This window comes from Ailuropoda melanoleuca, chromosome 16 (genome assembly GCF_002007445.2).
Source record: "Ailuropoda melanoleuca isolate Jingjing chromosome 16, ASM200744v2, whole genome shotgun sequence".
Classification (NCBI taxonomy): Eukaryota; Metazoa; Chordata; class Mammalia; order Carnivora; family Ursidae; genus Ailuropoda; species Ailuropoda melanoleuca.
In genome coordinates, this window is record NC_048233.1 from 74,257,317 (window position 1) to 74,271,486 (window position 14,170).

Consider the following 14,170-nt stretch of genomic DNA (forward strand, 5'->3'; position numbering starts at 1 on the left):
GACCCGAGTGTGTTTTGCCCACCCTCCCCTGCCCCAAACCCAACACCATGAGGCTGAGAGACTTTATTTGGCTTTATTTAGTAAAATGTTAAAATAAATAAATACAAATTGATCAGCTGCTCTGGATCCCCCCCACCCCCTCAAAACAAAAATGAAACAAACAAAAACAAAAACTTTGAAGCACAAAACTCCAAATACAAGTTCTACCAAGACTGAAATCACAAAGGGCGTGGACAAGAGACAGGATTGGGGGCTGGCTGGCTCTTTTCTGCTCGGAGTGTGCTGACCTCTGGCTGCCCGTCCTGTCCTGCCTGACTGCAGCTTACCCTGGGCTGAGGACCCAAAGACAGAGGTGCAGGGGCCAAAGGCTGCTGTGGGGGATGGGGGAGTCCTCAGGGAGGAAGGGCCTCGTGGGAGGGGGGAGCAAAGTGGAATCTGTGAGCCCTGCCCTTCCTCTACGAGGGCTCTTTTTAAAAGTTCCACCCTGGCTCTCTGGGGGGGACGACCCCCAGCGTCCTCCCCTTCACTAATGCCGGAGGGCCAGGGAAATCTTCCCGGGGGCCGCCCCCTCCCTTGGAGAGGAGCGGACACCGAGGACGGCTATAAGTCAGGGTGAGAATGGGTCTCCTGTTTCCTGTCAAGGTGCCCAGCTGAGGGGTGGGGGTGAGGCCCACAGTCATTTACAGAGCAGAGTTGCCCCTATCCAACAGAAGCCATGGAATCTGGAGAACCCAGGGCCTGGAGCGTACCTGGGCCACCATCCATCCCACTACCCAGGAGAGCCTTTTACCCCTGGGGTAAAAGTCTCCTAAATTAAGCCCTTTGGATAAATAAGACCACACCCTGAAAGGGAGTGAAGGGAGGAAACCTCTTAGTGTGCGTGGTGTGACTTGGGAGTAAGAGCCCAGAGAGGCTCTGCTGGCCCCCAGAGGAAGTATCAGAGATGGCTGGAGGGGCAACCGTCCATGCAGACCTAGCGGGAAACAGTCACCCTCACTTATGAGCAGAGGCGTGGGGGCGGCCGTTGTGCCCACCTGCACTACTGAGCCTGAGCCAGGAAGAAGCCAGGACAGGCAGGCCCTGCAGGGAAACTGGGCACTCGGATGCTGCCCTGCGCAGAGAAGGCCCCCCGAGCCCGCTTGCCCCAAAGGGCCTGATAAGGAACGGAGAGAGCAGAACTCCGGATGAGCTCAGCAGAGGCGAGACAAGACCCAACAGGCTCCAGCAAAGAAAAAGGACCTGCGGGGGCCATTGGCAAGAAGAATGTGAGGCAGGAAGATGACAGCAACATGACCTCACCGGCTCCAGGGTGCAGTGCCTGCGCCACTGGCCTCCTGATCAAGGGCCCAGGGGCAGCCAACGCCTCGTCCCAGACCAGCCACTCCCTGGGCTCTGAAGTGACTGCGAAGCCAGCTGGTCTGAGATGTGCCTGTGAGCAGCTAAGCCTGGGCATGGTGAAAGAGCAGCAGAGGGAAAGGAGAAGAGGGAGGTGGAGACAGCCCAGGTGAGGAGTCACGAACATGTGTCTCGGGTGGTCACAAGCACCCACAGGTCTAGGGCACAGAGGGTCTTCTCTCGGCAGGACAGTAGAGGAAAAGGAGGCGGAGTGACCAGGGCCTTTTCTTGGCAGTAAGTTAAGTTTTGGAATTTGAGTCCAGAACGTGGGTTTGGGGGCAGAGTTGCATTTTGTGCTCCACACCAGCTGACTCACACACAAAATAGCTCGTGCCTGCACTTTAGGAAGAATCCCTATCCCAACCCCGGGTGAGGCCGGAGTGTGCGTACTCACAGCAGCAGGCAAGATACCAGTCAGTGCCTCGCTCTGCCCCCCATCGCCCCCAACACCCCGAGAATTCGCACACAGCTCCTTTCCGAACCAAGGCCTCTAGTGATGATCGTTTCCTAACTTCTTTCAAGAAAAGATAGGTCTTATGTGGCAACTCCCAGTCTCTGGGCCCAGACAAGTCAAATGGGAGAGCTTAAGAACGGACGCACAGCCTGCTGCTGGGCTCTGAGCCTCTGCCAACTATTCCTCTCCAACTAGTCCAGGCATTTCCAAAGCTCCCTGACTAGACGTAGCACCTTGGTTTCTACAGGAGAAAAGGGAGCTCCTCTGTCCTTCTCAGGCAACCTCGCAGCCAGGGCCTGACTCTGATGCCTGTATAAGCCACTCTTAGTCCCCTAACATTCCTGGGAAGATGAAATGGCCGGCAGAGATGAGGCATATTTGACCTAAGAAGTAACCCTTTCTCTTGAATTTGCTTTCAGGGTTCTAACTGGGATCTCTGGGCCTAACTGGGCGAGGGAGAAACTAACAGGACCTTTTCTGCCCCTCCTAGACTCTGGCCATTATGGAGTATGGGGCGGGCTTGGGAGAGCTGTCCCAGGAGAGCTGGGGCGACGAGCGCCTGCCTCCCTCCCATGGGCCAGGCACACGATGGGCCAAGGTCTCTGAAGAGGGCACACACCTGACAAAATTCACTTCGCACGAGGCAAGATGACAGAAATGGTCTGAGTCTTTCAGAACCCTAGTTTTCTCAAAAAGGAGACAGGCCAAGCCAAGGCAAGCACAGCAGTTCTAGCCAAAGGTCGCCCAGGAAGCTTGTGGATGGGCAAAGGGCAGTAAACTCTATCCCCAGTACCTGGAGCCAGCAGGCAGAGAAAGCGCTATAGAGTCAGACCTCTTCAAAGGCAAGACAGACATAAAGGCCACCCTGGGGCTCTTTGTCTCAGAGACACCATGTACCCTCAAGACATCTCACTCCTTTGTTCTTTCTCAGCACCAAGGGCTGATGCAGCCAGCCTACCCCCTGCACCCTCCCACCAAGGCCAGGGTGCCTGGGCACCAATGAGTGTCACTGGCCATGTCCTTCAAAATTGTCCCCCAGGCACTCACAATGCTGGTGGCTGAAAGACGGAGAGCAGCACCAAAGGAAGGGATCTTATATAGGCACCAGCCTTTTGCTCTAGCAAAATCCGAGGAGACAATGGGTAGGGTAGGGCCCTGATACCATCCACACTCCATGTGGGCTTCAAAACCAGAAGCCCAGATCCCTGCGCCAAGAAGAGAGGACAGTCCTTTCCGAGGAGGGGAGAGTGGTGGGAGGGCTCAGCCGCTGCCCATCAGGGCTGCAGTCGTCCAGAGGACAGAAATCACGGAGACTAGCCCACCAGTCTTGAGACACAAACACAGCAAAATGTCATCATGATCAGCAGGTTCTGTGCTAAAAAATTATAACTACACAGCATTTTCTCCAGTTCTGACACCTTTTTAATAGAAATCACTGTTTTTAGGAAACAAATAGCACTTTTGTAATTTTTTTTTTACAATGTTTCTTACCTTGATCTTAATTTAAGTAACACTAGGAAGACCTCAATATCTTTTATTTTCCTTTTTAATTTAAAAAAAAGTTGTTGTTGTTGTTTTCCCCAGATACAAAGATTTTTGCCCTTGCATAAAAAACAGTGCCCCGAACGATGACACAAGGACTCACACGGACTCACTGGACCTCACTGACACTATGATTCCTATTCTACCATGCACGGCCTCGACTACCCTTAATTGACTGTCAGCCTGAAAAACAGCTTTTCTATTCCTTATTTTAGTTTTTGTTACCAAAAAAGTAAAAGAAACAACAAAATAAAACTTTTTCTTAAAGAAAACAAAACAAAACAAAAATTTAAAAAAAGAGAAAAGAAACATCTCCATTCAATTCACACACACCTGGGTCGCGTGCTGCTTCTCTCAGAATCTTCTCTTCTTATAAATATAGAAAAGGGATGGAGCTTGTTTTCAAGTAAAAATCACTGATCCACCTTTTTTTTCCTCCCTGGACACACCCTTTTTCCCTGCCCCGGGCAATGGCCCCGGCTGAGGCGGCCTCTTGCCTGTCCTTGGAGAGGGAAGGTAACCGGATCATCCACGGGGATGCGCGCCAATTTGCCAAAGCAGGGAAGGAACGCGGGGAGTGGGGGGGGGCGCCCAGGGGCGGGAAGCAGAGTCCGCGGGAGAAGGACCCCGTGGCTGTCCTCGGTGTCCACCTCTCCGGGCACTGTGCCCCACCCCAGACAATAGGAAATACTGCTTATTTGATAGACTTTCCCCACCCCGGCTCCCTCCCATTCCCTCCCATCCCTCCTCTGGGCACTGGGGTTGGTTAAATCTCGATTTCCTTTTTTTGGTTTTATAGTAGTGAAAGTTTAGAAACAGGAAAGCCCACACACTCTTTGGACTTGTCTTCTCTACCTAAACAAACGGCTCGGCAAATAAGGATCTGAAACCTGCTCTCCTCCCTCCGCCCGTCCCTGCTCCCCACCCAACGAAACAAAAACAAACCCATGGTGGCTGTGGAGGCTGCTGCAGGCACACACTGGTGTATAATAGAGAGAGTAAATATATTATTTCACTTGGCATGGTGCTGGCACAGAACCTCCAGCTGGCACTAGTTCATGTAACATGGTCCAATCTTTGCATGTACACACAGAATAAGAAGGATCAATTGGCAAACTCTGGTGCCACCTGGCACAAGCATCTTCTCTCTCTCTGGAACCAAAGAACCAAAAGAATTCTGTACTTTCCAGAAGAAATCCGGCTTTGCTTTTCTAGAGTCTTCAGTGTTTTTGCTCTCCTTGCCGCCGGGATCCCGTGGCTTCTCCTCGCGGGGCTCTGTTATTTAGTCTCGTCCCCCTGGGTACAGTTCGCTGTGCAGCTCTGGGAGGAGGGGGAGTGGGCCGGCGTGGAGGTGGCGGCGTTGGCAGGGGGGGTGCAGTCCGGGCCGTTGGAGACGGCCCCCACAGTGGCCTCAGAGTCTACAGGTTTGGAGAGGTCGATGCCGTGGATGAGGCGGATCAGCTGTTTTACCTTCTCCAGGGAGCTGTGCATCTCCTTCTGCCGGGCCAAGATGGTATTCTTCATTTCCATACATTTCTGCAGCAAATGAGAGGGGCAGTGGCACTGAGCCTCCGTGGCTTTTCTGACAGGCCTGGCAGCCCTCTCCCGGGAAAAGAACCCTGCCGGCTGGTGTGCTGCACCTAGGCCTTGTTCTGCTCTGCACTGGAGGGGAAACAAGCGCCCAATGGAAGGAGGAGGCCCCACAGGCAGCAGGGAGAATGCCAGTGAGTGGTTTCAAAACCAACCCTGCTTGACACTAGGACTTAAAAAACCAAATGTGAATTACCACTCTAACGCTACAAAATAAAAGCAATTTAAAAACAACATTCCCAGAGCTGCACTGAAGCTGGTNGCCCCACAGGCAGCAGGGAGAATGCCAGTGAGTGGTTTCAAAACCAACCCTGCTTGACACTAGGACTTAAAACCAAATGTAAATTACCACTCTAACGCTACAAAATAAAAGCAATTTAAAAACAACATTCCCAGAGCTGCACTGAAGCTGGTTTGGGCAGGTTTCAGTATGCTTCTGCCACGCAAATGGGTGCCAGTGTGCTCTGGACTGGACTGAGCTTTCAAGGGTAGAAAACGAGCCAGTGGTATCTGGATCCAATCTGAGGGCTACCGAGGACCACTCGGTTGGCAAGAATTTAGAGGCAGGCCTGGGGTAGCACAGTGATATTTGGGAGAATCAAACACTGCAGCCAACAGAAACCCTTCCACTCGGTCACGGACTTGCAGTCATTTGCCCTTTTTCCTACGGTCTCCCCCTGCTGCTGGCTTCTGTTCTAGGCAGGCAAAGAGATGTGAAACCTGCATGCCACGGGGAGTAGGGTGACGAGGAGAAAGCAGCTGAGTGGGACAGCCCAACTGCCACCAAGTCCAGGGTACCACCTGCTGTCCACGAGGACTGAAGCCATCTGGCTCCAACAAGGGGAGGAGCACCTACTCAATGAGAAATAAAACCCGCTCTGGAGGGGCCCAGAATCTCTGCTGCAGATACAACCCGGTTTCCACCTGGACAGGCCAGGCTGGACAGTATTTACTTCCAATACTTGTCTCCAGGAGCCTCTCGTCCTCAGGCTGGTCAGGAAAACCTGGAGACGCAATCAGCAGGGCATGGAAGAAAGGACGGGAGCGAGGGGCCATGCGGACCACCACTAACTAGGACGACGAGAAAGGCTGCTCTGTAGGGACCAGATCTGTGTCTACCTGGCGTGGGGAGAGGCTTCACAGTCCCCCCAAACCCACTTGGGAACACACAGCGGGGGTGGCCATCCTGCTGTAGTCACTACTTTAACTCTTCAGCCTGGAGACTGAAAATCCTCTCTCAGATCAAAGCCGATGGGAGGTTCCAGAGCTTGGTGAAGGCACCAGATACCAACTGGCTACCTGTCCTGAGGGCCAAACTGTAACTTTGTGTCCACCCCAAGTTACCTGTGCTATTAAGCTGAAGGACCCGAATCCACTCTTGGAGCCACATGGACTTTTGTGCCGTGGAAGGGTCCCTAGCCGTGCCCACCAGTGAAGCATGAGGTCTACTTACACTTATAGAATTGCTGAGCTGTTTCACCTTCTGCTCTAGTTGTTCTCGTTCTTGTTTTAAATCTGAACTCCATTTAAGTAATTTCTGTTTCTCTTCTTCTTTTGCTGAAAACAAAACAAAACAAAACAAAACTTTTTAACAATAAATTCTTTGAAAAGGCCAATGTGTTCAGAATGCTGGCCAAAGAAGATATTTTGCCCAAAGTTCCCCTGAGCTCCAGCCAGCGTGCAGATGGCACCCACCTAGACTTTCCCTTATTCTGTGTACAGCCACGCATGCTAAGGAAACGGTCAGTGGTGGGGGCCTGGCTCTAAACAAGATGCCGCTTCTCGTTCTTCCTCCCCAAGAAAATACTACACAAACTTTCATTCTGTTCAAGAAAAGCTTTTCATTTTTAACTTTAAATTTCCTTTTGAAAACAAAACAAATGTGGCATTCCAGTACTTTTTTTCTTTAAGCAAGGGGAGGCTTACACAAAAGGGAGTGTGGCCGATACTTTACCTGCTTTGTAGGCGATATAGGAATGAACAATTGCTAAAGTTCCAGGCCATGGAATTGCTTCTTCCTTCTTCAGCATCTGAAATGAAGTTTAGAATTTAACCTTGAAAGGAGGTATAAACACATCCCCTGTGTAGTAACAAGCAACGTGTCTGTAGCTACTGGCAGACACAATCCAGGAAGGATTTATGGTGGCAGGGTTGCAAAACCCTGGTCTATACTTTCTAGACCATGAAGTTCCAGATACTCCTGACAGGATGAGGTTCAATGACAGGAAAAGCCAAGCCACTTGAGCCCCAGCTTGGAAAGAGGCTGGGACTTGGCTGGGCATTGCTAGCTTCTCATCTATGCCACATATGAGGTCCAACTACTCTGACAGAACTGCTGGCAGACAAGCCACAAGCCTGCATGATGGCAGCAGCCATGCACGGACAGTCGCACCCTTGACTGGCCTGTCTCAATTTTAGTTTTATATGTTCCTCAAAGATAGCCTGACCAAGGAGATTAAATATCAGTTCCAAATACTAAAGTATAATCTAGACCTTGTGTAGAAAATTATCAGACGGCCACAGCGCAGCATCAGGAGAGAACACAGAATGGTCTCTACTATCTCGTGAAGATAGTAGGATGAGGACCAGGATTAAAAGAGGAAAAACCAGAATTCTCTCAAACAGGATTCCAAAGAACTGGGCAGCATCCCAAAGTTTGCTGTGCTCTTGGGTCTATTTATTATTTACACTTTGCCTACTTCCAAAAAAGACGGAGACAGCTTATCATAAGAACATAAAGGTACATGGATAGTTGAGAAAAAGAGATCAGAATAAACAGAGGAGAAGGGAAGAGGCTAGGACAATTAATGTTTGCCTTTCAAGTCCATGACATAGTAAGACGGCCACTTTACAGTTAGTTCTCTGATCCCGGTGACAACATAGGTTAAAGGTGAAACTGTTGTTATTTGAATTAAACAGTCAATTGGGCACTTTCCTTTAAGGGTTTTATTTCCAAAAGAAAAGTCTCAAAACCACCTACTGGGTTTGGACCATTCTTAGAGAAAAAGGCAGAAAGTCTTATGGCTTTTAAAGAGCAAGGTCATGAGAAGATAAGTCATTTTAAATAAAGGGAAGCAGTTAGAGTCTTTACACCTACACACAGACTCACCACCTCAGTAACAGGACAGAGAAGCCTGAGAGGATGGAAGCTACGTGGGTGAGTGCAGTGCCATGAACAGACCAGAGGTGGCCAGGGGAATTACCAGGAGTGGGAAAGACTCCACCATTCCCCCAGACCTGAGGGGAAAGGAGGTCCTCCTGACTGTACTTTTTCCTCCTCAGCCCATCACTCTGTCTGACCCACCCATAGTACCTGGTCCTGACATCTGGGACAGATCCACATGCCCTTGGGAATCGTTTTCAGAGGAGGGTCTAAGCAGTCCAGATGATACACACGGGAACACGTGTCACACATAAGCAACTGGCCACTTTTTCTGCAAACGCTGCAAAAATCCTCGTGGATATCACCCTAGGAAATTGAGAGGAAAGGTAAGAGAAAGGACAAAAAAGGTAAAATATGAATGTTAACATGCACATTCCAGACACGTATGTTTCAGGACAATCAGCTATGCCCCCTCCAACATGTTACAAAAGTATTTGAGGAAAGTAGGAATTACCAAGGGCACGGCCCCCACTTGTTCTGTACAACAGAGGTTCCCTGGGCAGGGACAGCATCCTTAAACTAGAGTTTACAGGAAAGCTATGTAATCACCTAGGCCCAAATTAACTTTACAGGTGACAGCTCAGCACTTATGCGTTGGTAGAGTCCAACCCATGAATTATAAAGGTGGAAGCCACTGACACCCATTCATCAAAGTGTTCTACTACGACAGGGCACAAACAATTCTCATTACCCATCATTTTTAGGGGAGTTCAGGATTGGGAAAAGACAGACAAGAAATGGAATTTTACTAAATTCTTTGCTTGCTCAGGGAGAAAAAATACACTGCACGTTCAAATGAGAAAAGATTAAGTCAGGAACAAATTAAACTCACATGAGCTTTCTAACATGGAGAATTTAAAAAAGCCAGAGCAACAGCTGACAATGTTCTCTTAAAACCACTATTTGGCATTTGCTGTTCAATGGACCATTCTATGCTGGGAGGCTTTATTCCTCCCCATAAAATACGTCACCAGATGGAAAAAGACGAGCAGCCCCCGTGTACTCTGCCTGTCTCCCCACCCCCACCTCTGATAGTGCGGGTTCTCAGGTAAGTCTGCTGGAGCCCCCTGAACAGAAGGCACCATCAGAAAAAAGCAGAGCTACGTAAATTGGAGAGAAGAACACTGGGGGGAACAAAAGGTATTTAAGGAAAAGGTATTTTTCAGCAGGTCAATCCCTGGCCTGTTCTGGAAATAGCACTGATAGAGACACATGGGAAGGAAGACCGAAGGGACATGCCGGAGGTTAGCCAGCAGGGCAGCGCCACAGCTGGGAGCCCCCTCTTCGCTGCCAGGGTGTTGTTTTAGATTTCTGGGCTATTCTGCTAGAAGGCCTGATACAGAAACTCTGCACAGGAAGCAATGGAGCATTGAGCAATGCTCAAGTCTTCTTGTCTACGCTACAGAACCCCTCAGCCACCACTGCTGGAGAAACTTATCTTCCCAGACCTACAGCTTCTCTCTAAAGAAATGGAAACGTTCGCTGTAATTCACTAGGGTATCCAGAGCCTAGAAAACCGGCTGCAAAAAGTTGTAAGATAATCCGAGTGTGGACTGGTTTTTAGTCTTTCTTAGTAAGAAAATGTGACTTCTGGGCAATAAAAAAGATACTCAGGATACGAGCAAAAATACTGCACGAGTGTGCGGCCTCCAAGCTCAGCTTTGAGGCAGTGAAAGAGGTTAAGGCTTCATTCCTCAATTAACTGTAACTTTCTTCTTCTTGCATTCTTAAAATCAGGCTGAAAGGCACTCTTCTCTAGAGAAACAGTCTTTCTTGAACCTGAGTCCTGTGTGAGTCTGCATCTTTATGAAGTTTATACAAATTTTAAGGTTTCAGAGACTGTTTCACATGAATCCTAGATAAATTACCGGGGATGAAGTAAACAAAAGTGCTGGGTATTCTGTTGGGTACAGAGTTCTCCCTTTCCTTTGCCCCTTAGTAGGAGAACATCAGGAAGTGGAGGGCGGACAGTATGTAAATAAAGGTTAGCTGATTTCTTTCAAGTTTCTAAGGAAAGAAGGTTTCCTATCCTATTTCCATGTTCTAGAGCAACAATTCTCAGTCTATTCGGTGTCAGGACCCCTTTACAAATCTTAAAATTACTAAGAACCTCAAAGAGCTTTTGTTTATGTGAGTTATATTTATTGATATTTACTGTATTAGAAGTTTTTAAAAGTTTTCAATTTTGAAATAATTACAGAATCACAGTAAGTTACAAAAATAGTATACTGAAAAATTGTAAAACCCCAGAACCCACAAGTGCACATTCCATGAGCCATCAGAGTTATGACATAGTTACAGGTCATGTAATATCTGGAAAACTTCACTGGTTACTCTTGAGAGAAAGAGAATGAAAATGGCAAAGAATATTTTGGTATTATTATGAAAATAGTTTTGATTTTATGGACCCCGAAAAGAGTCTCAGGGACCAAACTTGGAGAATGGCTGCCCATAGAAATGAATAATAAAATGCCAAGGTATAGCTTTTATCTACCCAGAATGGTTCTCTGCTTAGCTTAAAGACAGCAGAGGAAGTCCCATGGAGGGGCTGCTCCAGGTCAAAAGGCTCAGGCCTTGGTGACTGAGTTGCTACCATAAACCAAATGTTAAACTGAAAGATGGTGACCCGCGATTCTTTGCTAGGAGCTGAGCATGTATATTTTTGCAAACACCCTGGCTGTATCAACCGCAAGTTCATCATTTGCTAAAAGAATTTTGTAACTATGTCAACATATCTTGCCTTCTCATAAAATGATAGTGGCAACAAGGTCTATCCTGAGGATTAGTGTCTGGCTGGGTTTTGTATTACCAAGTCCTTCTAGACGGTTATTGATCCCCAGGAAATGCTTGCCTCTCAGCTGTGATTGTTTAATTAATGTTGTTGGGGCTTGTCCTACCCAGCAGCAAACACACAGAGTCCGGTGTGCTGATTTTAATCACTACCACCACCGCTGGGATACTGTAAAGGTAGAAGCCAATTATCTTAAAAAAAAAAATCCATTCCACTAGGTTTAACTTAGGAAGTTCTAACATATTTAGTGGTTTTAGAAAAGCCTTCTTTCACCTTCAGATTTCTGAAAAGAGCGGTGTTTGCATTTCAAGACAAAACCTGGCAGAAGCTTTTACTTTGTGATTTCATCTGAGTAGAACCTTGGGATTCAGTCTCTCAAAGAAAGCCCTATATACATCCCCCATCAGGGGTCAATGTTTAGGAAAGAGACTCACGCGCAGAACCACAAAATCACCTGTTCCCCGGCATTTGTACACCCTGTGGAAGACCGCTACCAAAAGGTCATAAGCCAGCAATCCCTCTGGCAATGCTTCTGCTGAAGAAAAGTTGGGACGATCTTTGGTACCAGCAAACAAGGTTTCTGACAAGGACTCCCGGTACTCATTACTCAGGACAGGTAGAAAACCTGCTACTCAGGACAGGCAGAAAACCTGTATCAATTACTAATGCCAAAAGTCAGGCAGGCTGGATGAAATTCTGAATTTCAAGAGCAAGGCTGAGTCTGTAGTCACCAGTTATGTCCAAGGAAGGAAGGCTGCCAGAGAACAGAACTCCACTATGACCCGGTCCTCCAAAGAGGACACTTCCTTTGTGGCTTCTAGAATTTCAATTCAGAATGTGCATACGGTATTCTTTTGTTCTTTGGAAAAGGGTACACCATTAGTAAGCACTGAGAACCTTCCAGTTCAAGGGACATTTCACCTGAAGATGACCCTAAAGACAAGGTCTGTAATTCACAAAAGAAATGGGACGTGTACAAACTGAAACTCTTGGTTTCCCTCCTCAAACCTGCTCCTCTTGCCATCTCTAGTGAACGACAGTTTTATCCTGCTAGCTGCTTAGGCCCAAAACTCTGGATTCGCCCTTGACTATTCTCTTTTTCTCATACTTCATATCTAAGCCTGCCAGCTCTTCAAAATATATGCAGACTCGGTTACTTTCCTCCATTTCTGTGTCTCCCACCCCATCAGGCCAAGCCGTCCTCAGCTCTTGCCTCCTAACTGGTCTCCCTGCTCCCATCCTATCCTCTCCACAGTCTGTTCTCTAGGTTTTAGACACAGTGATCCTTTTAAAATCCAAGTTGATTTTGTAAACACCTTACAAATAGTAAACACAGGCAAGAACCATCAAAGGATGCTAAAACCACTGGGTAACAGTTTGTTGGGTAACTGGATACTTAAACAGACCCAAAGCTATCTCTGCTAAGAGCAAAGAGGCACCTTTACAAGCGGAGAAATTTGATGCGATCTATGTTAAGAGATGAAAGCTAACATCACCAACAACGGGACAGACCGACGGACGGCACACGCCGCTCTTCGTGATGCGTTGGAAAGGACGCACCATCATGTATGTAGTGTTCCTATAAAAATGCATACCCTGAGTCTACTCTTGAGGAAACAATCAGATGATCCAAATGGAGGGACACTCCACATGGCAACTGGCCTACCTTTTAAGAAAGGTCAACGTCATGAACGACAAAGAAAGGCTGAGAAACTGCTCCAGAATAAGGAGATGAAAGAGACAATACCATAACAAAAATATCAAGAGTGATCTTAGCTTGGATTCTGGAGCAGAAAAAACAAAGTGAGACAACTGGAGAAACCTGAATATGGAATATATATTCTAGAATAATATTTACTCAATATGAAGTGTCCTCAATTTGATAGCTGCATTGTGACTATTTCAGAGAATATCTTTGCTCCTAGAAGATAAATGCTGAAGGGTTTTGGGTAAAGATTCACAGTGTCTGCAACTTCTTAACTAGTTCAGCAAAAAGTGTGTGTGTGTGTGTAGGGGGGAACATATGTGGCAAATGGTAACAATCAGTGAATGTGGGTGAAAGGTATATATTTGCTTTTTATTTTCTTGCAACTTCCCTGTAGCTTTGAAATTTTTCAAAATGAAAAGTTGAAAAATTACGTCACTCCTCTCCTCAAAGTCCTCCAGTGGTCCCCCATCTCCCTCCAAGTAAAAGCCCCAAGGTCCTGCACCCTGGGCCCTGCCACCTCTGGGGAGTCATCTCCCACTATCTCCGCGCTCCCTCTGCCCTCCTGTCCTGGTCTTCTTGGCTTTCCTCCAACACCATGTACGTGCACACCTCACGGCTTCTGCACTGCTGTCCCCCCTGCATGGAATGCTCTCCCCGACATACTCTCACACCTTCCACTTCCTACCAGAAAGGCTCTCTCTTCCCTCTCTTCATAAGAGTGTTTGCTGCTGCCATAATTCCTTATCCTCCTTATTCTGCCCCAGTTTTCTTTACAGCACTTAACTGCTGCCTTTTATGTGTTCATTTGCTTATCGCCTGCCTCTGGCCCTGTAATAGGAGCTCCCTGAGGGCAGGAAGTTGGGTTTTGTTCCCTGTTCTATCGCCAGCCTCAGGAACAGCCCTTGCTCAGCATGGTAGTGCTCCGGAAGTATTTGCTGACTACAATCACTGCTCTGTAAGTCTCATTTAAAATCTTAGAGCACGTGCCAGAGAACCAGGCACTGACGGTCACCACAGGGGAGCGGGGGAAATAGGTGAAGCACACTTATCATGATGAGCACGGAGTACAATGTATCCAGCCATTGCATCACTATACTGTACACCTGATACTAATACAGCACGGTACGATAACTATACCAGAATTAAAATTAGAAACTTAAAAATAAGCAAAATAAAAACAAAAAACAACATCTCAGGGTACTAGTTTACAGTCCTGCAGTTTCTACATGCAGGGCTACTAAACAGCTGACACTTCTTCAGGACCCTGTTTGATCAATTCTGCTGAATAAAGTTGCTTGAAAGAAAAGTTTTCCACTTCTTGAATTCTACTTGAAGCAGGAAACAAGGACTGCCAGGGAAACGTGCGCCTTGTTCCTTTTCCTCATCCCAAAACACGCACGATGGAAACCTAGGCACCTTTCAGTTATATGAGCTGGCTTCTTCCCACCCCATCCCCCTTCCTGAGAACTCATTCACAGCAAATCAAATCCAGATTTAAAAAACTCTGACTGAGCCTCCTGATGTTGT

The 14,170-nt window shown here is 47.6% G+C and overlaps 1 protein-coding gene across 1 annotated transcript in view; it reads right to left on the minus strand.

Annotated features, from left to right (window-relative positions):
• Positions 1-58: 58 nt before the first annotated feature.
• The window catches only part of PHF21A (PHD finger protein 21A), a 187,981-nt gene continuing 173,869 nt past the window's right edge, over positions 59-14,170 (minus strand). The window contains exons 17-21 of the mRNA XM_034644695.1: positions 13,146-13,153; positions 8,295-8,450; positions 6,936-7,011; positions 6,435-6,538; positions 59-4,927 (exon numbers count right to left, since the gene is read on the minus strand). Coding sequence (XP_034500586.1) covers positions 4,670-4,927; positions 6,435-6,538; positions 6,936-7,011; positions 8,295-8,450; positions 13,146-13,153 — 602 coding nt within the window. The 3' untranslated portion in view covers positions 59-4,669. The remainder of the gene's footprint in view (positions 4,928-6,434; positions 6,539-6,935; positions 7,012-8,294; positions 8,451-13,145; positions 13,154-14,170) is intronic.